We start from the raw sequence: 13,975 nt of genomic DNA on the forward strand, positions 1-13,975 counted from the left end.
TGTTGAAATGCGGTCGGGGCTAGACTTGAGTCTAAACTGCTGTAACAAAACAAACGTCTACTATAGTATGTACTAAATCTCTGCTTTCTTGTTTTATCTTAAGACAATTCCAGATGTACTTTGCCATTCTATCTATATCCATGTTAAATTCTATGGTTTTCTTCTCACATTAAGTCACTTTGTTTCGTTTCATTGATGAAAACTTGTATTTCTCCTCCTGGGTTTCTAATAGGCACAGCTCTGTAACTGCATACATAGGAAATGTACCATATGAACGTAGGTGAATTTTTATAACCAGTGATTGGAGACCAGTACGGTCTATGCTTGCTCTGTCGTTGTAATTTAAACACAGTTTGCGTTGTCGTTGGTTTGAGTTGTTTTAGTTCAAGTTCCGAGGCTTGCTTTGATAGAACCAGTGACGTTGCAGATCTACTTTTTAACCTCTTTCTACAGGCAACTTTTCTTCATTATTCTCATTAAGGGCTATCGCCATGCATCAGACAGGCAGGCAGATGGGGGAGACGGGGCTCAATTCGGTTTTCAATTCATGAAGTGAGTGGAAATTCGATGAGTGAATTCGCAAATCCTAGAAAGCAATGGGCAGTAGAGGACAAGGGTACACTGTTGCATTCTGTCCTCAAGGGCTGCAGTTTTGCTGTGGTTTTTTTCTGTTGCCTTCTAACCAAAAATTGATTTCTACCTGTGAAATCAGGTGTTTGCAATCGCTAGCCGATTGGTAACATTCATTGATCAAGTAAATGCCGGGGAGAAATGAAAACCAGCAGGAATGTGGACTTCGAAGCACTGGGTTGTGCAGCCCTGGTTTTAGGTTCACAGTCAACTAAGCCATTCACTCATGAGTGTTTGTGGGGATCATTTTGTTTCAACAAGGACTGTGTGTGAATACAGCTGTGGTAGGATACATGACCAACACTATCATTAGAAGGTTAATTTTTTTACTTTTTATTTCTCTGGATCAACAGTGGATCAGACAAGCTTCCAGCTCCGAATGAGGGAATCTCTCAAGCCCCAAGCTCCCTATTTCACTGTTTGATGTGTTATCATCAGGGGTGTGATCCTGGATCAGCTTACCCTCCCTCAATGCTAACCTTAAAGACCCAGTGCAGTCAATTGTGATTTTCCTGTGTTTTGTATAGATTTCCACACTGAGGTTGGAATAATCTTGTGAAATTGTGAAAATGGTGATAATGCTATTTTAGTGTAAGAGCTGTTTGAAAAGACCGCCTGAAATTTCTGCCTGTTTTGGTGGGATGGGGTTTTGATTTGTCTGTTCGATATCACCATGCGGTAAATTAGTTAATAAACCAATAAAGTTTCAAACCTCTCTGCCAATAACAGCTAGTTTTTCAGTTTTCCCCATGCCACTCACACCACTTCGACAGTCCTAGCTAAATTCATGCTTGATAAATTACTCTTGCTAAAAAGCTATTTTTGTTCGTTTTCACTCAAAATGCTTCAAAAATAATCAAAGTAAGGTACTTAATTGTTACCCAGAAATTACTTGATTTTGAGGTAAAAAAAAATAATACAAATAAATGTCTGCATTGGGCCTTTATCCATTAGGGGGGATGCAAAAGTGACCTTAGATCAGTGTTAAGGGGAACTTTCCTTCTAATGTCCTACTGTTAGTTTTACCATCTGGGGGTGTGCTTTGTGCTTGTTGAAGAGATTTTACACATTGTCAATAGACACTCCTACAGTAGAGGCAGGGTGGTAAACCAGGTGTTAAAATGCTATTCCAAGTTAAAGCATAGCTGCACAACACACAGCTCTAGCACACCTGTGCAGGATTTTGTTCCATACCAGCACTAACACCCCAGTCAACTGATTGAGAACTAATCATGGTTTTGGATTTAGACCGCAACTAGTTGAACCAAGTGTGTTAGTGTTGTACTGGAACTAAAGCCTGCACACTGCAGCCAGTATTAGAGGATGTTATCCAAGTATGACATGCAGTATTTAATTCAGTGTTGACCTGCCCACAAACAATCTGTTGAATACAACTCGCATAGCAAACAGACAAGCACTTGGGCTCCTGTACTGCCTCCACAATGAAGGGTGAAAACAGCCCTAACTACAATCATCTAACTTGGTGATTAATCAGTTATATTTATAGGAAACACTACTAATCTCTTGTTTACCACTTTCTGTGGGTTAATTGGTTGGCACTCCTGAAGTGTCTGCACATTAGGGCCCAGAGTTTTTCCTAGGCTTTAACTAGGACCCAGAGTTTTACCTGGTCAGATTAACATGGACATGGTGCATATTGAGAACTTAGCTTGACTTCTTTCCTTTCAATCTTTTTTGTAAGATTAAAAAAACATTACCGGAACACTATTGTATTTAGGACCACTTGATTTATTTTTTAATCTAAGGAAACCTGAGGGTTAAATGTTTTAGTTGGTGTATAAAATATACAATGCTGTTTTTGTTTCTTTATTTTGTATGTAACCCAAATGTAAATTATGTATTATATTGTGTGCCAACCCAACTCTCTCTAGAGCCAGGCTCTCTCTCTCTCTCTTAAGTGCCAATGCTGACATCATCATCAGGGAACAGCCATCTTGGATGGTCCCATTTTTAAGAACACCAGAGACCTAAACACGTGGCGACTACGCCACCCCTAACAAAAATTATAAGTACACATGTTTTGTGTAATTATATAATTGCATGTATTGTTTAGTGTTGGGAGGAGGTGAGGCCTCGGAAAAATGTATTGGCTGATGCAGAGATCTTGATGAAAGGGTGAAATCGGTTATTGATTGATCGGTTGGTTATGTATTATTGATTTGCAATACTCTCGCCATATTTCTTTTTTTGTTGTGTGTTTTCATGCATTTGTTTCAACCACTGTTGCCTGATCCTCATTCAAACATGAACATGATTTATTACGATCATCGCCGCCTTCTAAGAGAGAACATAATGACAAGGTATCTGTTTTAAATTTAAATAAATTTGTTCGTATACTTGCTGATGGTGTGTGTGTGTGTGGTTCATGACTAGTCTGGCATATTCCATGTCTAGAAACAACCCAAGCACTTCTCCTCTAGCCACTATGCACTTCTGTAGTTCTCAGAGGATTTGATAAGTAGGCCTTCAAGTGCCTATGGTTCTGAACAATAGGGGTTGTTTCTGGACCTGTTTGATGTTCCATCAAAGAGTGTCTATACAATATGGCTCTTGGGTCTATACAGAGGTTTTCCGTCCTCTCTTGGTGTTTTTGAAATGCTGTCATCTCTCAGAATTGTCAGTTGTCATTCTGTGACTTCTGATAGTGAAATAGATGGAGTGTCACAGAATATAAATAATCAGTGATGGACATATTTCATCTACATTATGAGGATCATGATACCGAAGTTATGGGAATGGGGTTATTATACATTAAATGAGCAGGCTATTGTTGTGAGTGTTAGGGAACCACCACATCACACTTGCGTGCATCATCGGAGGACAGTTCTACACACCTTCCACCGGGGGCACACGGCAGCAGCAATACTTCCGCAAACTGTAATTTTATACATTTGACATCTAAAATGGGCCTTCGGAGCGCCACCTCATTCTCTCATCACATGCAACGCCCGCTCATCGATGACTCGTACATTTTGTAGCGCAAGGGGTGGTTTCAGCTAGTAGTGAAGGCTTGTGTGTGGACATTAGCTAGCTAGCCAGCTATCGGTAGCTAGCTAACATATTGTGGAATTGAAGACGCTTTTCAAGAACAGATTTTCGACACGATTGCCCCACTTGACAGTAGCTAGAATATCTACGAGGAATTGGACAATATACAAATCTGCTACCTAAATTTACGTTGGCTCGCATGTCTCTGCTCAGATTTGCTAGCTAGTTAGTTAGCTAACAAGAAAGGATATTGCTGCGACTTTGTCAACATCTACCTAGCCCAGATTTATTTTAAGATTCTTCGTAATCGGTGCCATATCTAATTTTTCACGTCTTGATGTTCAGCCTTTGTTGGTGCAATTTGTTAATTTTTAGCCAGGAACCAAATCAAAACCAACGCTAGCTAGCCAACAGCGTTGGATAAAAAACAATCACGGCGCGAGACCGGGTAACTGGTGTCCTAGATAACGTTAAGATAAATACATAGCCAGCTAACATTAACGTAGCTGTCTAAAAAACAAGAAAGGGAAGACGTTATAGTTGTCCAAAAACGGGGTCTAGATATTTTTATCCTGGTTGCTGAGGAACACCGATAAATCCATTGACATGATGTTTCCACAATCAAGACACTCGGTAAGTAGCTAACGTTAGCATAACTAGCTAGATGATAGCTAAATTCGAGCTATTCTAGCTAGCCACATAAGCAATTAAGCTTTATCCATGTAAGAATAAAGGGGGATATATACGATGGCCGTGGTATGTTTTCATTTGTGTTGTTGATGATGGATTCAATCGCTTGTCTGTCACGCGCCCCCGGCATTTGTTTACATTCCAGGCTAGCTCCCACTATGCTAGCTAACGTTAGCTAACCAATATTACTAACTACAGCGGTTTTCATTAAACTTTGTGAATGGATTTTTACATTTTAGCCAGTCTATATTACTATACTAAACGTTTTCCACTCATTAGTAATGTGACATTTGAACAGGGATATCTCAGCTAGCTAGGTAAAGTGACATGTGCTAATAAAACGTAGCCTAGCCAACGTTGCTAGCTAGATAACTTTTTTTATTGTCAGTCTTTGTCAAACCTAACACCTTAAGGGCATGTGGAATTAAGTCAGTTAATTCATACAATAATAATTAAAAGGTACCCTTGATTGAGGATTCAATGGCTGTCTTTAATTTGGATCCTTGATTACATTTTAGTCTCAAGGACTTCCAGCCACTATGCCATTTGGGATCACTACAGAAGTGGATGTAATATACAATAAAATATGCCATTTAGCAGACTATTTTATTCAAAGCGACTTAGTCGTGCCCACATTTTATGTATGTGTGGCCCAGGGAATCGAGCCCACAACCCTGGCGATGCAAGTGCCATGCTCTACCAACTGAAATATACGGGATGTTGTGGCTATATAATTTAGGCCTAAAGGTTTTCAAATTAATACTGGTGTGCTAATGATGATAGTGGGTGGGAAATAAGAATGTACACAGTTTATGGTTGAGCCTATTTCTGTGCTTCTTCTTTCTCTTTAGTGTCCTACTACCCCTTAGGCCGGGATTGTAGTTCACACTATCAGGGTTTGTCCCTGCATAAACCTGTCCTCTCTCAATTCTAGTAGTGACCAGCCCCTCCTGGAGAGTGTGTGTGTTCTACTGGGTGCGCAGGCTTTTGCTCCAGCCCTACCAATCACCTCATCAGGACCTTGCTTAGCCAAACCAAGTGTGTTTGTGTAGGGGCTGGAGCAGAAGCATTCACAGCCAGTAAGTCTCCAGGATGGTAGTTGTAGAGCCCTGGTGTAATTTGGGTGGTGGCCTCCTTCCACCAGTCTGAAGTAGTAAGGCCTTGATGAGAAGCTTAACACTGGATTATGGCTCTGACTCAGCCTGGGGTCATTCTTGTTAGTTGGCCACCTCTGGAAACTCATCTAACACTGACCATACTCACAGACTCACACATCCTCTCAGCCTGCGCTAATATTACCCCACCCCACCCCAGCCCCCGGTAAAAGCCTAGAAAAAAACCCTGCTGTAAGGTTAATCTCAGAGGTCAATCCCTCTGTTACTAAACAAACAATAACACCCCCATCTGTCTCACACACAGTGACAAACCGTGCCTGTTCCCTTTCTATCACACACCCAGGTGTACGCCCCTTCTGATAAACATACAGTCCCACATACAGGGGGAGTGAAGAAATGCACACGTCAGTGAGAGGGGTAGGGGATGGAAACGCAGCTTCTCACTGATTGTTGATATCTTGTTGATTGTCTAACTGTTTGTTGTTGTTGTCTTGGGGATTCTGACTGTTGTATGTTTGTTATTGTTGTCCCCCAGGCTTCCTCCCAGTCCTCCCAGCCTCTCAAGTTCACCACCTCTGACTCCTGCGACCGCATCAAGGACGAGTTTCAGTTCCTACAAGCACAATACCATAGGTAACACTGAAACACACACATGCTCAGTCACAAACTGAAAATACCCACCTACACACACCCACAAACACTCATGTCACACACACTGCATGCACTCAGATTCCAACATGCACTCACTCATATATATAGACATGTTCCTTACCAAATGTTGTCATATATCCAATCAGCTTGAAGATGGAGTGTGACAAGCTAGCTAGTGAGAAGTCAGAGATGCAGCGTCATTACATCATGGTGAGTGACATCATCACCTCTTCTTTTACTTTTAGCCAACCTAGGATACACGTTGGCCATTACTACAATTCTCTCAGATATACAGTACCAGTCAAAGGTTTGGACACCTACTCATTCCAGAGTTATTTTATTTTTACTATTTTCTACATTGTAGAATAATAATAGTGAAGACATCAAAACTATGAAATAACACATATGGAATCATGTAGTAACCATAAACGGGTTAAACAAATCAAAATATATTTGAGATTCTTCAAAGTAGCCACCCTTTGCCTTGATGACAGCTTTGCACACTCTTGGTAGTCACCTGGAATGCATTTCAATTAACAGGTGTGCCTTGTTAAATGTTAATTTTTATGGAATTTCTTTCCTTAATGCGTTTGAGCCAATCAGAGAAAAAAGAGAAACGACAGTCCATCATTACTTTAAGACATGTAGGTCAGTCAATCTGGAAAATTTCAAGAACTTTGACAGTTTATTCGGGTGCAGTCACAAAAACCACCAAGCACTGTGATGAAACTGGCCACAGGAAAAGAAGACCCATAGTTACCTCTGCCTGCGGAGGATAACTTCATTCGAGTTAACTGCACCTCGGAATTGCACCCCAAATAAACGCTTCACAGAGTTCAAGTACAGACACATCTCCACATCAACTGTTCAGAGGAAACTGTGAATCAGCCCTTCATGGTCGAATTGCTGCAAAGAAACCACTACTAAAGGACACCAATAAGAAGAGACTTGCTTGGGCCAAGAAACACAAGCAATGAACATTAGACCGGTGGAAATCTGTCCTTTGGTCTGATTAGTCCCATTTGGGGATTTTTGGTTCCAACCACCGTGTCTTTGTGAGACGCAGAGTAGGTGAACGGATGATCTCCACATGTGTGGTTCCCAGCATGAAGCACGGAGGAGGTGGTGTGGGGGTGCTTCTCTGGTGACTATCTCTGTGATTTATTTAGAATTTAAGGCACACTTAACCAGCATGGCTACCACAGCATTCTGCAGCGATACGCCATCCCATCTGGTTTGAACTTAGTAGGACTATATTTTGTTTTTCAACAGGATAATGACCCAACACACCTCCAGGCTGTGTAAGGGCTATTTGAACAAGGAGAGCTGCATCAGATGACCTGGCTTCCACAATCACCCGACCTCAACCCAATTGAGATGTTTTGGGATGAGTTGGACCATCCAACAGGTGTTCAGCATATGTGGAAACTATTGGAAAAGCATTCCTCATGAAGCTGGTTGAGAAAAGGGTGGCTACTTTGAAGAATCTTGAATATATTTTGATTTGTTTAACCCGTTTTTTGGTTACTACATGATTCCCAGTGGGTTATTTCATAGTTTTGATGTCTTCACTATTCTACAGTGTAGAGAATCGTAAAAATAAAGAACCCATTGAATGAGTAGGTGTGTCCAAACTTTTGATTGGTACTGTACACAAGTATATTGAGGGCTAGGGATTGATTTGGAATTCTGCAGTATGTTAGTGTTAAGTCACAAACTCCCAAATCTTCTTTTTGCAGTACTACGAGATGTCTTATGGACTGAACATTGAAATGCACAAACAGGTAACTTATTTTCTCTCTCACTCTCTCTCCCCCCTCTCTCTTCCCCCTTCTCTCTCTCTGGTACTGTGTTGTATGGTAAAGCCAGTGTTGTATTCTGACCATAGAGATCTTTAGAGGTCTTTCCCATTATGGCGTCTGTGAGAGCATTGGTACCATTGAGGCCATCTCCATTTTGAAGTAGTACATTTTCTTATTCTACTACTTCTGAGTTGGTAAACAAACTGAAAGGGTGCACACGGCCACCAAGACTGTGTTGTTTGAAACGGTATAAAGCCAAGGTTGGCGATTTACTTCCACCTGCAGTTATGGAATGTTGGCTCAAGAGTATCATTCATTGGCTGATCCCTCCTGATGACCTGGATGGAATTATGTGGAATCATTCCTTAACCCATAGGAAGTACCACTCAGTTAACTACTTCAAAATGGTGAGTGTCTTCAATGGCGCTGCCCATGCTAAAACGGGCTTTGGGCACTAGAAACCTCTATCTCTATGATTCTGACTGTCGGTCTGTCTCTTCTCCCCAGGCTGAGATCGTGAAGAGACTAAACGGGATCTGTGCTCAGGTTCTCCCCTACCTATCTCAAGAGGTATTACACTCTCCTCTCTACACATACTTTTCCTTAGGATAACATAATCCCATATCAATGTCAATTTATTTAATTCTGTACAATAGCTAAATGTGTTTGGATGTGTGTGTTGCAGCATCAGCAGCAGGTCCTAGGGGCCATAGAGAGAGCCAAGCAGGTCACTCCTCCTGAGATGAACTCTATCATACGGGTAGGCTGGTGTGTGTGTGTGTGTGTTAACCGTGCATATGTGACTTGTGAATGAATATGTGTGTGTATATAACCATGTGTATCTGTCTGTGCGTTTAGCAGCAGCTTCAGGTGCACCAGTTGTCTCAGCTTCAGGGCTTGGGCCTCCCCACGATGGCCCCTCTCCCCATGGGTCTGTCTGCTCCCAGCCTCCCCCCAACCTCCAGCGCCGGACTGATGTCCCTGTCCTCCATCCTGGCCTCTCACTCCCACTCACAGGCAGCACATGCACAGGTAACACACACACACACCTACCATCGGCAACACACACCTCCAGGGCTCTACAGTGTGACCATTTCACTCGCATATGTGACAAAAAAAGAAATATGCGCTAAACGGTCAAAGTGATGCATCCAAGTGGGGACTTGTACCCCCAGAACCAATACTGCCGTGGTTGTAGTGTTTCTGCTATTTTATGGTTGGTAATCACACGAAGAACTACCAATACCATAATGCAACACGCAGCTCAATGAGCCAATCGTAGCATAATGTAGTCCGAGACTGGAACTACCTCAGTAGGCTGGAAACGCAAGCCTTTGAATAGCTAGCTACCTTGAGAGGATCTGCATTCACTTCTGTCAGGAGAAGGATGAAGAGGATCACATTTTATTTTAAAGGTGTACCATGAGGAAATCGCTCCGCTTGGTTGCAAAAATGTTAACCGTTCGCCTCATTTCAGTTTGTGACAAAACACGCAAGTAGTGTACAGAATCATTGTACAATCTAATATATATTCTATGAAATATATTTTCCAAAACCAAACATTATATTTTCACTGTTTTGAAGCTGGTGTACAAAACTGAACATGAAAGATGCAAAAAAGAAACTTAAGAATGGGAATCATAGAAATAGTGGACATAGAATGGATCTACCGCTTCTTCGAGTTGCTTTCAATGAGAATGTCAGGTCTATAACTCCACATTTCTTTGTGAATTTGGTCAGGTCACCCAAAAAGTTACATATTGCAGCTTTAAGCGACAAGATCAACAACAGGAGCCCAATGTGTCTGCCAGTGATACTGTAGTGGCTGAACCCATGGTTGTCGAGCCACCAGCAACACAAGAAGACGAAGCTTTCGCTAGCACAAATAGTGATGTTAGCACCGACGTTGCTCTGCTAGCCAGTGTCACTGCCAGCGGGAAGCATACAAGTACATCGAACAGTGAGGAAAAAGCTTGGAGAGTTTTTGGAGGTGAATGAAAACTTGTGTTTTGCAAGTATTGTAAGGCCGAACCAATACTTGCAAGGCAGCATTCTAGCTTTGTGGTGGGGAAACCTCACTTAAAAGGAAATGTAAAAGAACTTCAAATTCATCATCTCCAGCTCCCTCCCAACACCACCATATGTGAAAATAATGCTTTTTTGAATGTTTGTAGTCAAAATGACAGAGGAAGATTAGTGTTTCCAATGACATCAACCAATTCTTAGACAATTTAGTATGGAATGCCTACTTATAATTGGAACCAATTAGGAGTAGACATTCCATACTAAATTGTCTAAGAATTGGTTGATGTCATTAGAAAGACTTATCTTTCTTTTGTAGTCTTTTTGACTGCAAAACATAGTGTTATTTTCACATATGTTGATGTAGTGCCTGAGATGGTGAAACGGAGAGACACTGTTAAACACAGTGTCAAAAAGCACATCTCATCGAGACCAACAAACAACACTTCAGTCGGCTGTGAATAGGCAGGTAACGCGCAGGTAACACACGCACGCACCCCCCTAGCAGGTAACACACACGTGCACCCCCCTAGCAGGTAACACACACGCGCACCCCCCTAGCAGGTAACACACACGCGCACCCCCCTAGCAGGTACACACACGCAAACCCCCCTAGCAGGTAACACACACGCAAACCCCCCTAGCAGGTAACACACACGCGCACCCCCCTAGCAGGTAACACACACGCGCACCCCCCTAGCAGGTAACACACACGCGCACCCCCCTAGCAGGTAACACACACGCGCACCCCCCTAGCAGGTAACACACACACGCCCCTACAGGTAACCCACACATGACAGTTCACGGCTCTCTTCCACTCCTTGTGTTTTGTTCTCTGGTCTCCTCCCCACCAGGCTCAGGCCCAGCTGGCTAAAGAAGACAAGGCCAGAGACGCAGCAGAGAGAGAACAGAGGGAAGAGGACGGAGACAAGTCAGACTGATGGTGGAGCGTGGATGGGAAGGAGTGGAGAGCGGGGCGAGGGTGAGACAAGTTGGACTGATGGACAACCAGGAGTGGATCTACTGTGGGAGGGCTAAGGGGGGGGGTGAGTTGAGTGTTCATACAGTAGGTGTCACCCCGTGGTTCAGGTCTTTGGAGTTACTCTCTGGGCCTCCACTCCATCGCTTCCTTATCCTTCTTTTTCATCTTCTATTATCATCAAATCAGTTCGTCACCAAGCCTGTTGGACAGGTCTCCTCTGTCTGACTCCTTCCTCTTTTCCTTTCCTCTCCTCTGTTCACTATTGCTGCTGACAACCCATTGCCAACAGATACTACCCTGACCTCTAACCCAGAGATGTGGACTCGAGTCACGTGACTTGGACATTTTATGACTTGACATTTTATCAAGCGCCCCACTCTCCACTGTCCTGCGGTATTTATTTAGCAAACGTGATCACACGTCACTCCCAACAAACAAAAGCAAGAACTCTTAACCCGAAATGTTACAGCAGCCTACACCTAAACTGTATGGGAGGAAAACAAGATGACTTCTCAGTCTGATCAACTAGGCTACTGATAACAACCAGGTGGTAATGTTATGTAGCCTATTTTATAGACCATTTATTTGTGTTAGGAGAAAATGTGACTGATCAAATTTGGTTTAAGCTAAATTCAAACTTGGACTGGCTAGGCTGCCTTGACCTTTTCAATCTAAAACTATTAACTGAAATTAATCAAACACTACTGATTTGCATGGACTGTGTGAGGTACTTTTGAATTAAAGTTGCAGAGGCCTACACGATGCAAACCTGCATAAAGCAAGCCTAGCCCTGTGAGTTGTATTGTCCAATTGCAATTGTTGTGTCTGTAGAGGAAACCCCTGTTAGTCTAGTTTTTAAATATAATTCATGTGAACAAGTACAGGGTTGCTGCAGTTTGACAGGGGTTTTCATCCTCCCTAGGGCCAGGAGTAAAAAAAATAAAAATAATATTGGGTCCCACTCACATCATTGTCCATATAAAAACCATTTTACAACTGATTAATGACTGTCATACCCTATAAAGTCTTTATACCTGGTTAGGTTACCAGATTAGGGAAAGGTCCAAGCCCCAGGTGAAACTAACCACTCTGGGACCTGTGGTGCCACCTCTGCATCTGGATCAGTCCCAAAAAATCGTTGCGTTCAGTTTTTAAAACACGTTGGTCCTAAATCATTGCAGTTGCAATGAAATTGGCATAAAACACTTAACCGTTGACTTGAGGACTCTAAACCCAAAATTAGGAACTTGTGACTTGACTCGACCTGAGCTGTGGGACTTGACTTGAGACTTGCCCGTTATTTCTTGGGACTTGACTCAAAGCTTAAAACTTAAAACTTGCAAAATTGTGACTTGGTCCCATCTTAGCTCTAACCCTTTAACCCCTGACCTCTGTTCCTTTTCTCCTAGTAGAAGTTGCCCTTAAACTCAGATTTAAACGATCAAAACATTACTGACCTTTGATCAGTGTCTACGGACGACTTCCTCCTGTAGGTCTCTGCTGATTTACTGCTAACTCTGCTCACTGATCTCACAGACAGTGTTCTGAAAGGGCCACTTGAATAAGACAGTTGAGTGTAAAAGTCATAGGAGCTAGAGCGAGTGTGTGTGTGTGTGCAAACTTACGTTTTATTGTTATGAACCACCTTTTGTATTCTCCCTCCCGCCCCTGTCTGTCCACTCTCTTAACTGACCAAGTCTATGGTCCAGTCCCAAATCAACCCCTAGCCCCTAAGCACTTCCCCCTAGACAGAGGAAGTGTCCGAGGGGTAAGGGTTGATCCTGGACGAGACCTAAATCTAACGGGACCTAAACTTCACATCAATCATGTGCTTATTCAGATCAGATCCTATTGGTAGAAAGGGAGAGGAATACATTTGCATATGTCGTTCTGTTGGTTAGCATAGCACTTGGAGCTAGAATGTGTGGTGAGCGAGCATGGTGCCAAACCGTTGAACACAGCTGTAGCGCACTAACCTATTACCTACCCTCAGACGCATAACTGTCTTTCTAATTCAAGGCGATAAGTTTTAGTTCTTCTCCAGGACAGTAGGTGGCAGCAATGCCACACCAAAGCCAAACCAGACCCAGGGCTGTATTCAATCAAACCCCAGTATTTACACAGACGTTATTCCCCCCAATAGGTTAATTAAAATCACAGGACCCTAAATACCTACTACTACTGCCAGGTAGACTCTCCTCACAGGTAGATGCTTCAAGTTTTCCGAATAAGAAGTGTGTTTTCGGGCAGTAGTTTGTAAACCAAGACACTGTAAACTTTGCTATTGCAGGTTTGATTGAATTTAGAGCAAAACCCGGACATGAATGGTTTGTGTGTTTCTGTTGTGAAGGGCCCATTTCTATATCAATATACATATATACTTTTTTAAGCATTTTTGTATGTTTCAAAGCTGCTTTTGGTGTGTATGCGTGTGATGGAAGACGCCGTGTCAGTGCAGCGTGTGTATTATGTGATGTGCTATGGAAAGAGGTTACTACCCAATATCCTCCCCTCCTCCTCCTCTCCTGCCCCCTTGACAATGCTGAGGAAATGTCGCCTCCTTGTTGAGCTTTGTAAATGTAATTTTTAAAACTCTTTAATTTGTCGTTATATGTGAAACTTCATAAGTGTGTACTTGGCGATAATGTGTGTCATCTGTGTTATGAAAAACCAATACTTATAGCTTCATTTAAAAGAAACGACGTGGCGGGGAAAAGTCACATCTAATGTAAACCAACCAAACAGAAACATTGACTACACAACATGACTGAAAGAAGCGCTCGGCAGTAAGGAAATGTCTATGGTGCCTTACAAATAAATGACTCAACGGAGAGACTGTTTCTAGTGGTTTTTGTATTTGTGTGTTTGCATACAAGAATGCCTGTGGGTATACTACAAAGCAGTATCGATGAGTTAGCCAGATAACTTTGATAAACAACCAGAAATCATTTCTGGTTTATTAAAAAAGCTTAAATGAACTTGTAGAGGTTTTGACCCCTTGGATTTCTTCACTTTTAATTGTTAAATGGGGATTACATTTTTTGGTCATTTTGTCAACCGTCTGTCTACACAGT

At 42.3% G+C, this 13,975-nt stretch overlaps 1 protein-coding gene across 2 annotated transcripts; it reads left to right on the plus strand.

Annotated features, from left to right (window-relative positions):
- Nucleotides 1-3,540: 3,540 nt before the first annotated feature.
- On the plus strand, nucleotides 3,541-13,734 carry LOC139373115 (TLE family member 5-like). 2 transcript variants are annotated; one of them, XM_071113232.1, is made up of 8 exons: nucleotides 3,541-4,272; nucleotides 5,980-6,077; nucleotides 6,242-6,305; nucleotides 7,835-7,879; nucleotides 8,405-8,467; nucleotides 8,583-8,657; nucleotides 8,759-8,929; nucleotides 10,774-13,734. In XM_071113232.1, the coding sequence occupies exons 1-8, from the start codon at nucleotides 4,246-4,248 to the stop codon at nucleotides 10,858-10,860; spliced, it is 630 nt and encodes a 209-aa protein (XP_070969333.1). In that variant the 5' UTR covers nucleotides 3,541-4,245; the 3' UTR covers nucleotides 10,861-13,734. The 2 variants fall into 2 exon arrangements, with proteins under 2 accessions (XP_070969333.1, XP_070969332.1); XM_071113231.1 differs by having other exon boundaries at nucleotides 3,545-4,272; nucleotides 8,756-8,929.
- Nucleotides 13,735-13,975: the final 241 nt, after the last annotated feature.

This window comes from Oncorhynchus clarkii, chromosome 18, assembly GCF_045791955.1.
Source record: "Oncorhynchus clarkii lewisi isolate Uvic-CL-2024 chromosome 18, UVic_Ocla_1.0, whole genome shotgun sequence".
Classification (NCBI taxonomy): domain Eukaryota; kingdom Metazoa; phylum Chordata; class Actinopteri; order Salmoniformes; family Salmonidae; genus Oncorhynchus; species Oncorhynchus clarkii.

Bases quoted from the DNA above. Each gene is read 5' to 3' on its own strand.
- LOC139373115 (XM_071113231.1), top strand. From the start codon at position 4,246: ATGATGTTTCCACAATCAAGACACTCG. The intron at 7,880-8,404 runs GTAACTTATTTT...TCTTCTCCCCAG, and splicing joins ACATTGAAATGCACAAACAG to GCTGAGATCGTGAAGAGACT. The intron at 8,468-8,582 runs GTATTACACTCT...TGTGTGTTGCAG, and splicing joins TCCCCTACCTATCTCAAGAG to CATCAGCAGCAGGTCCTAGG.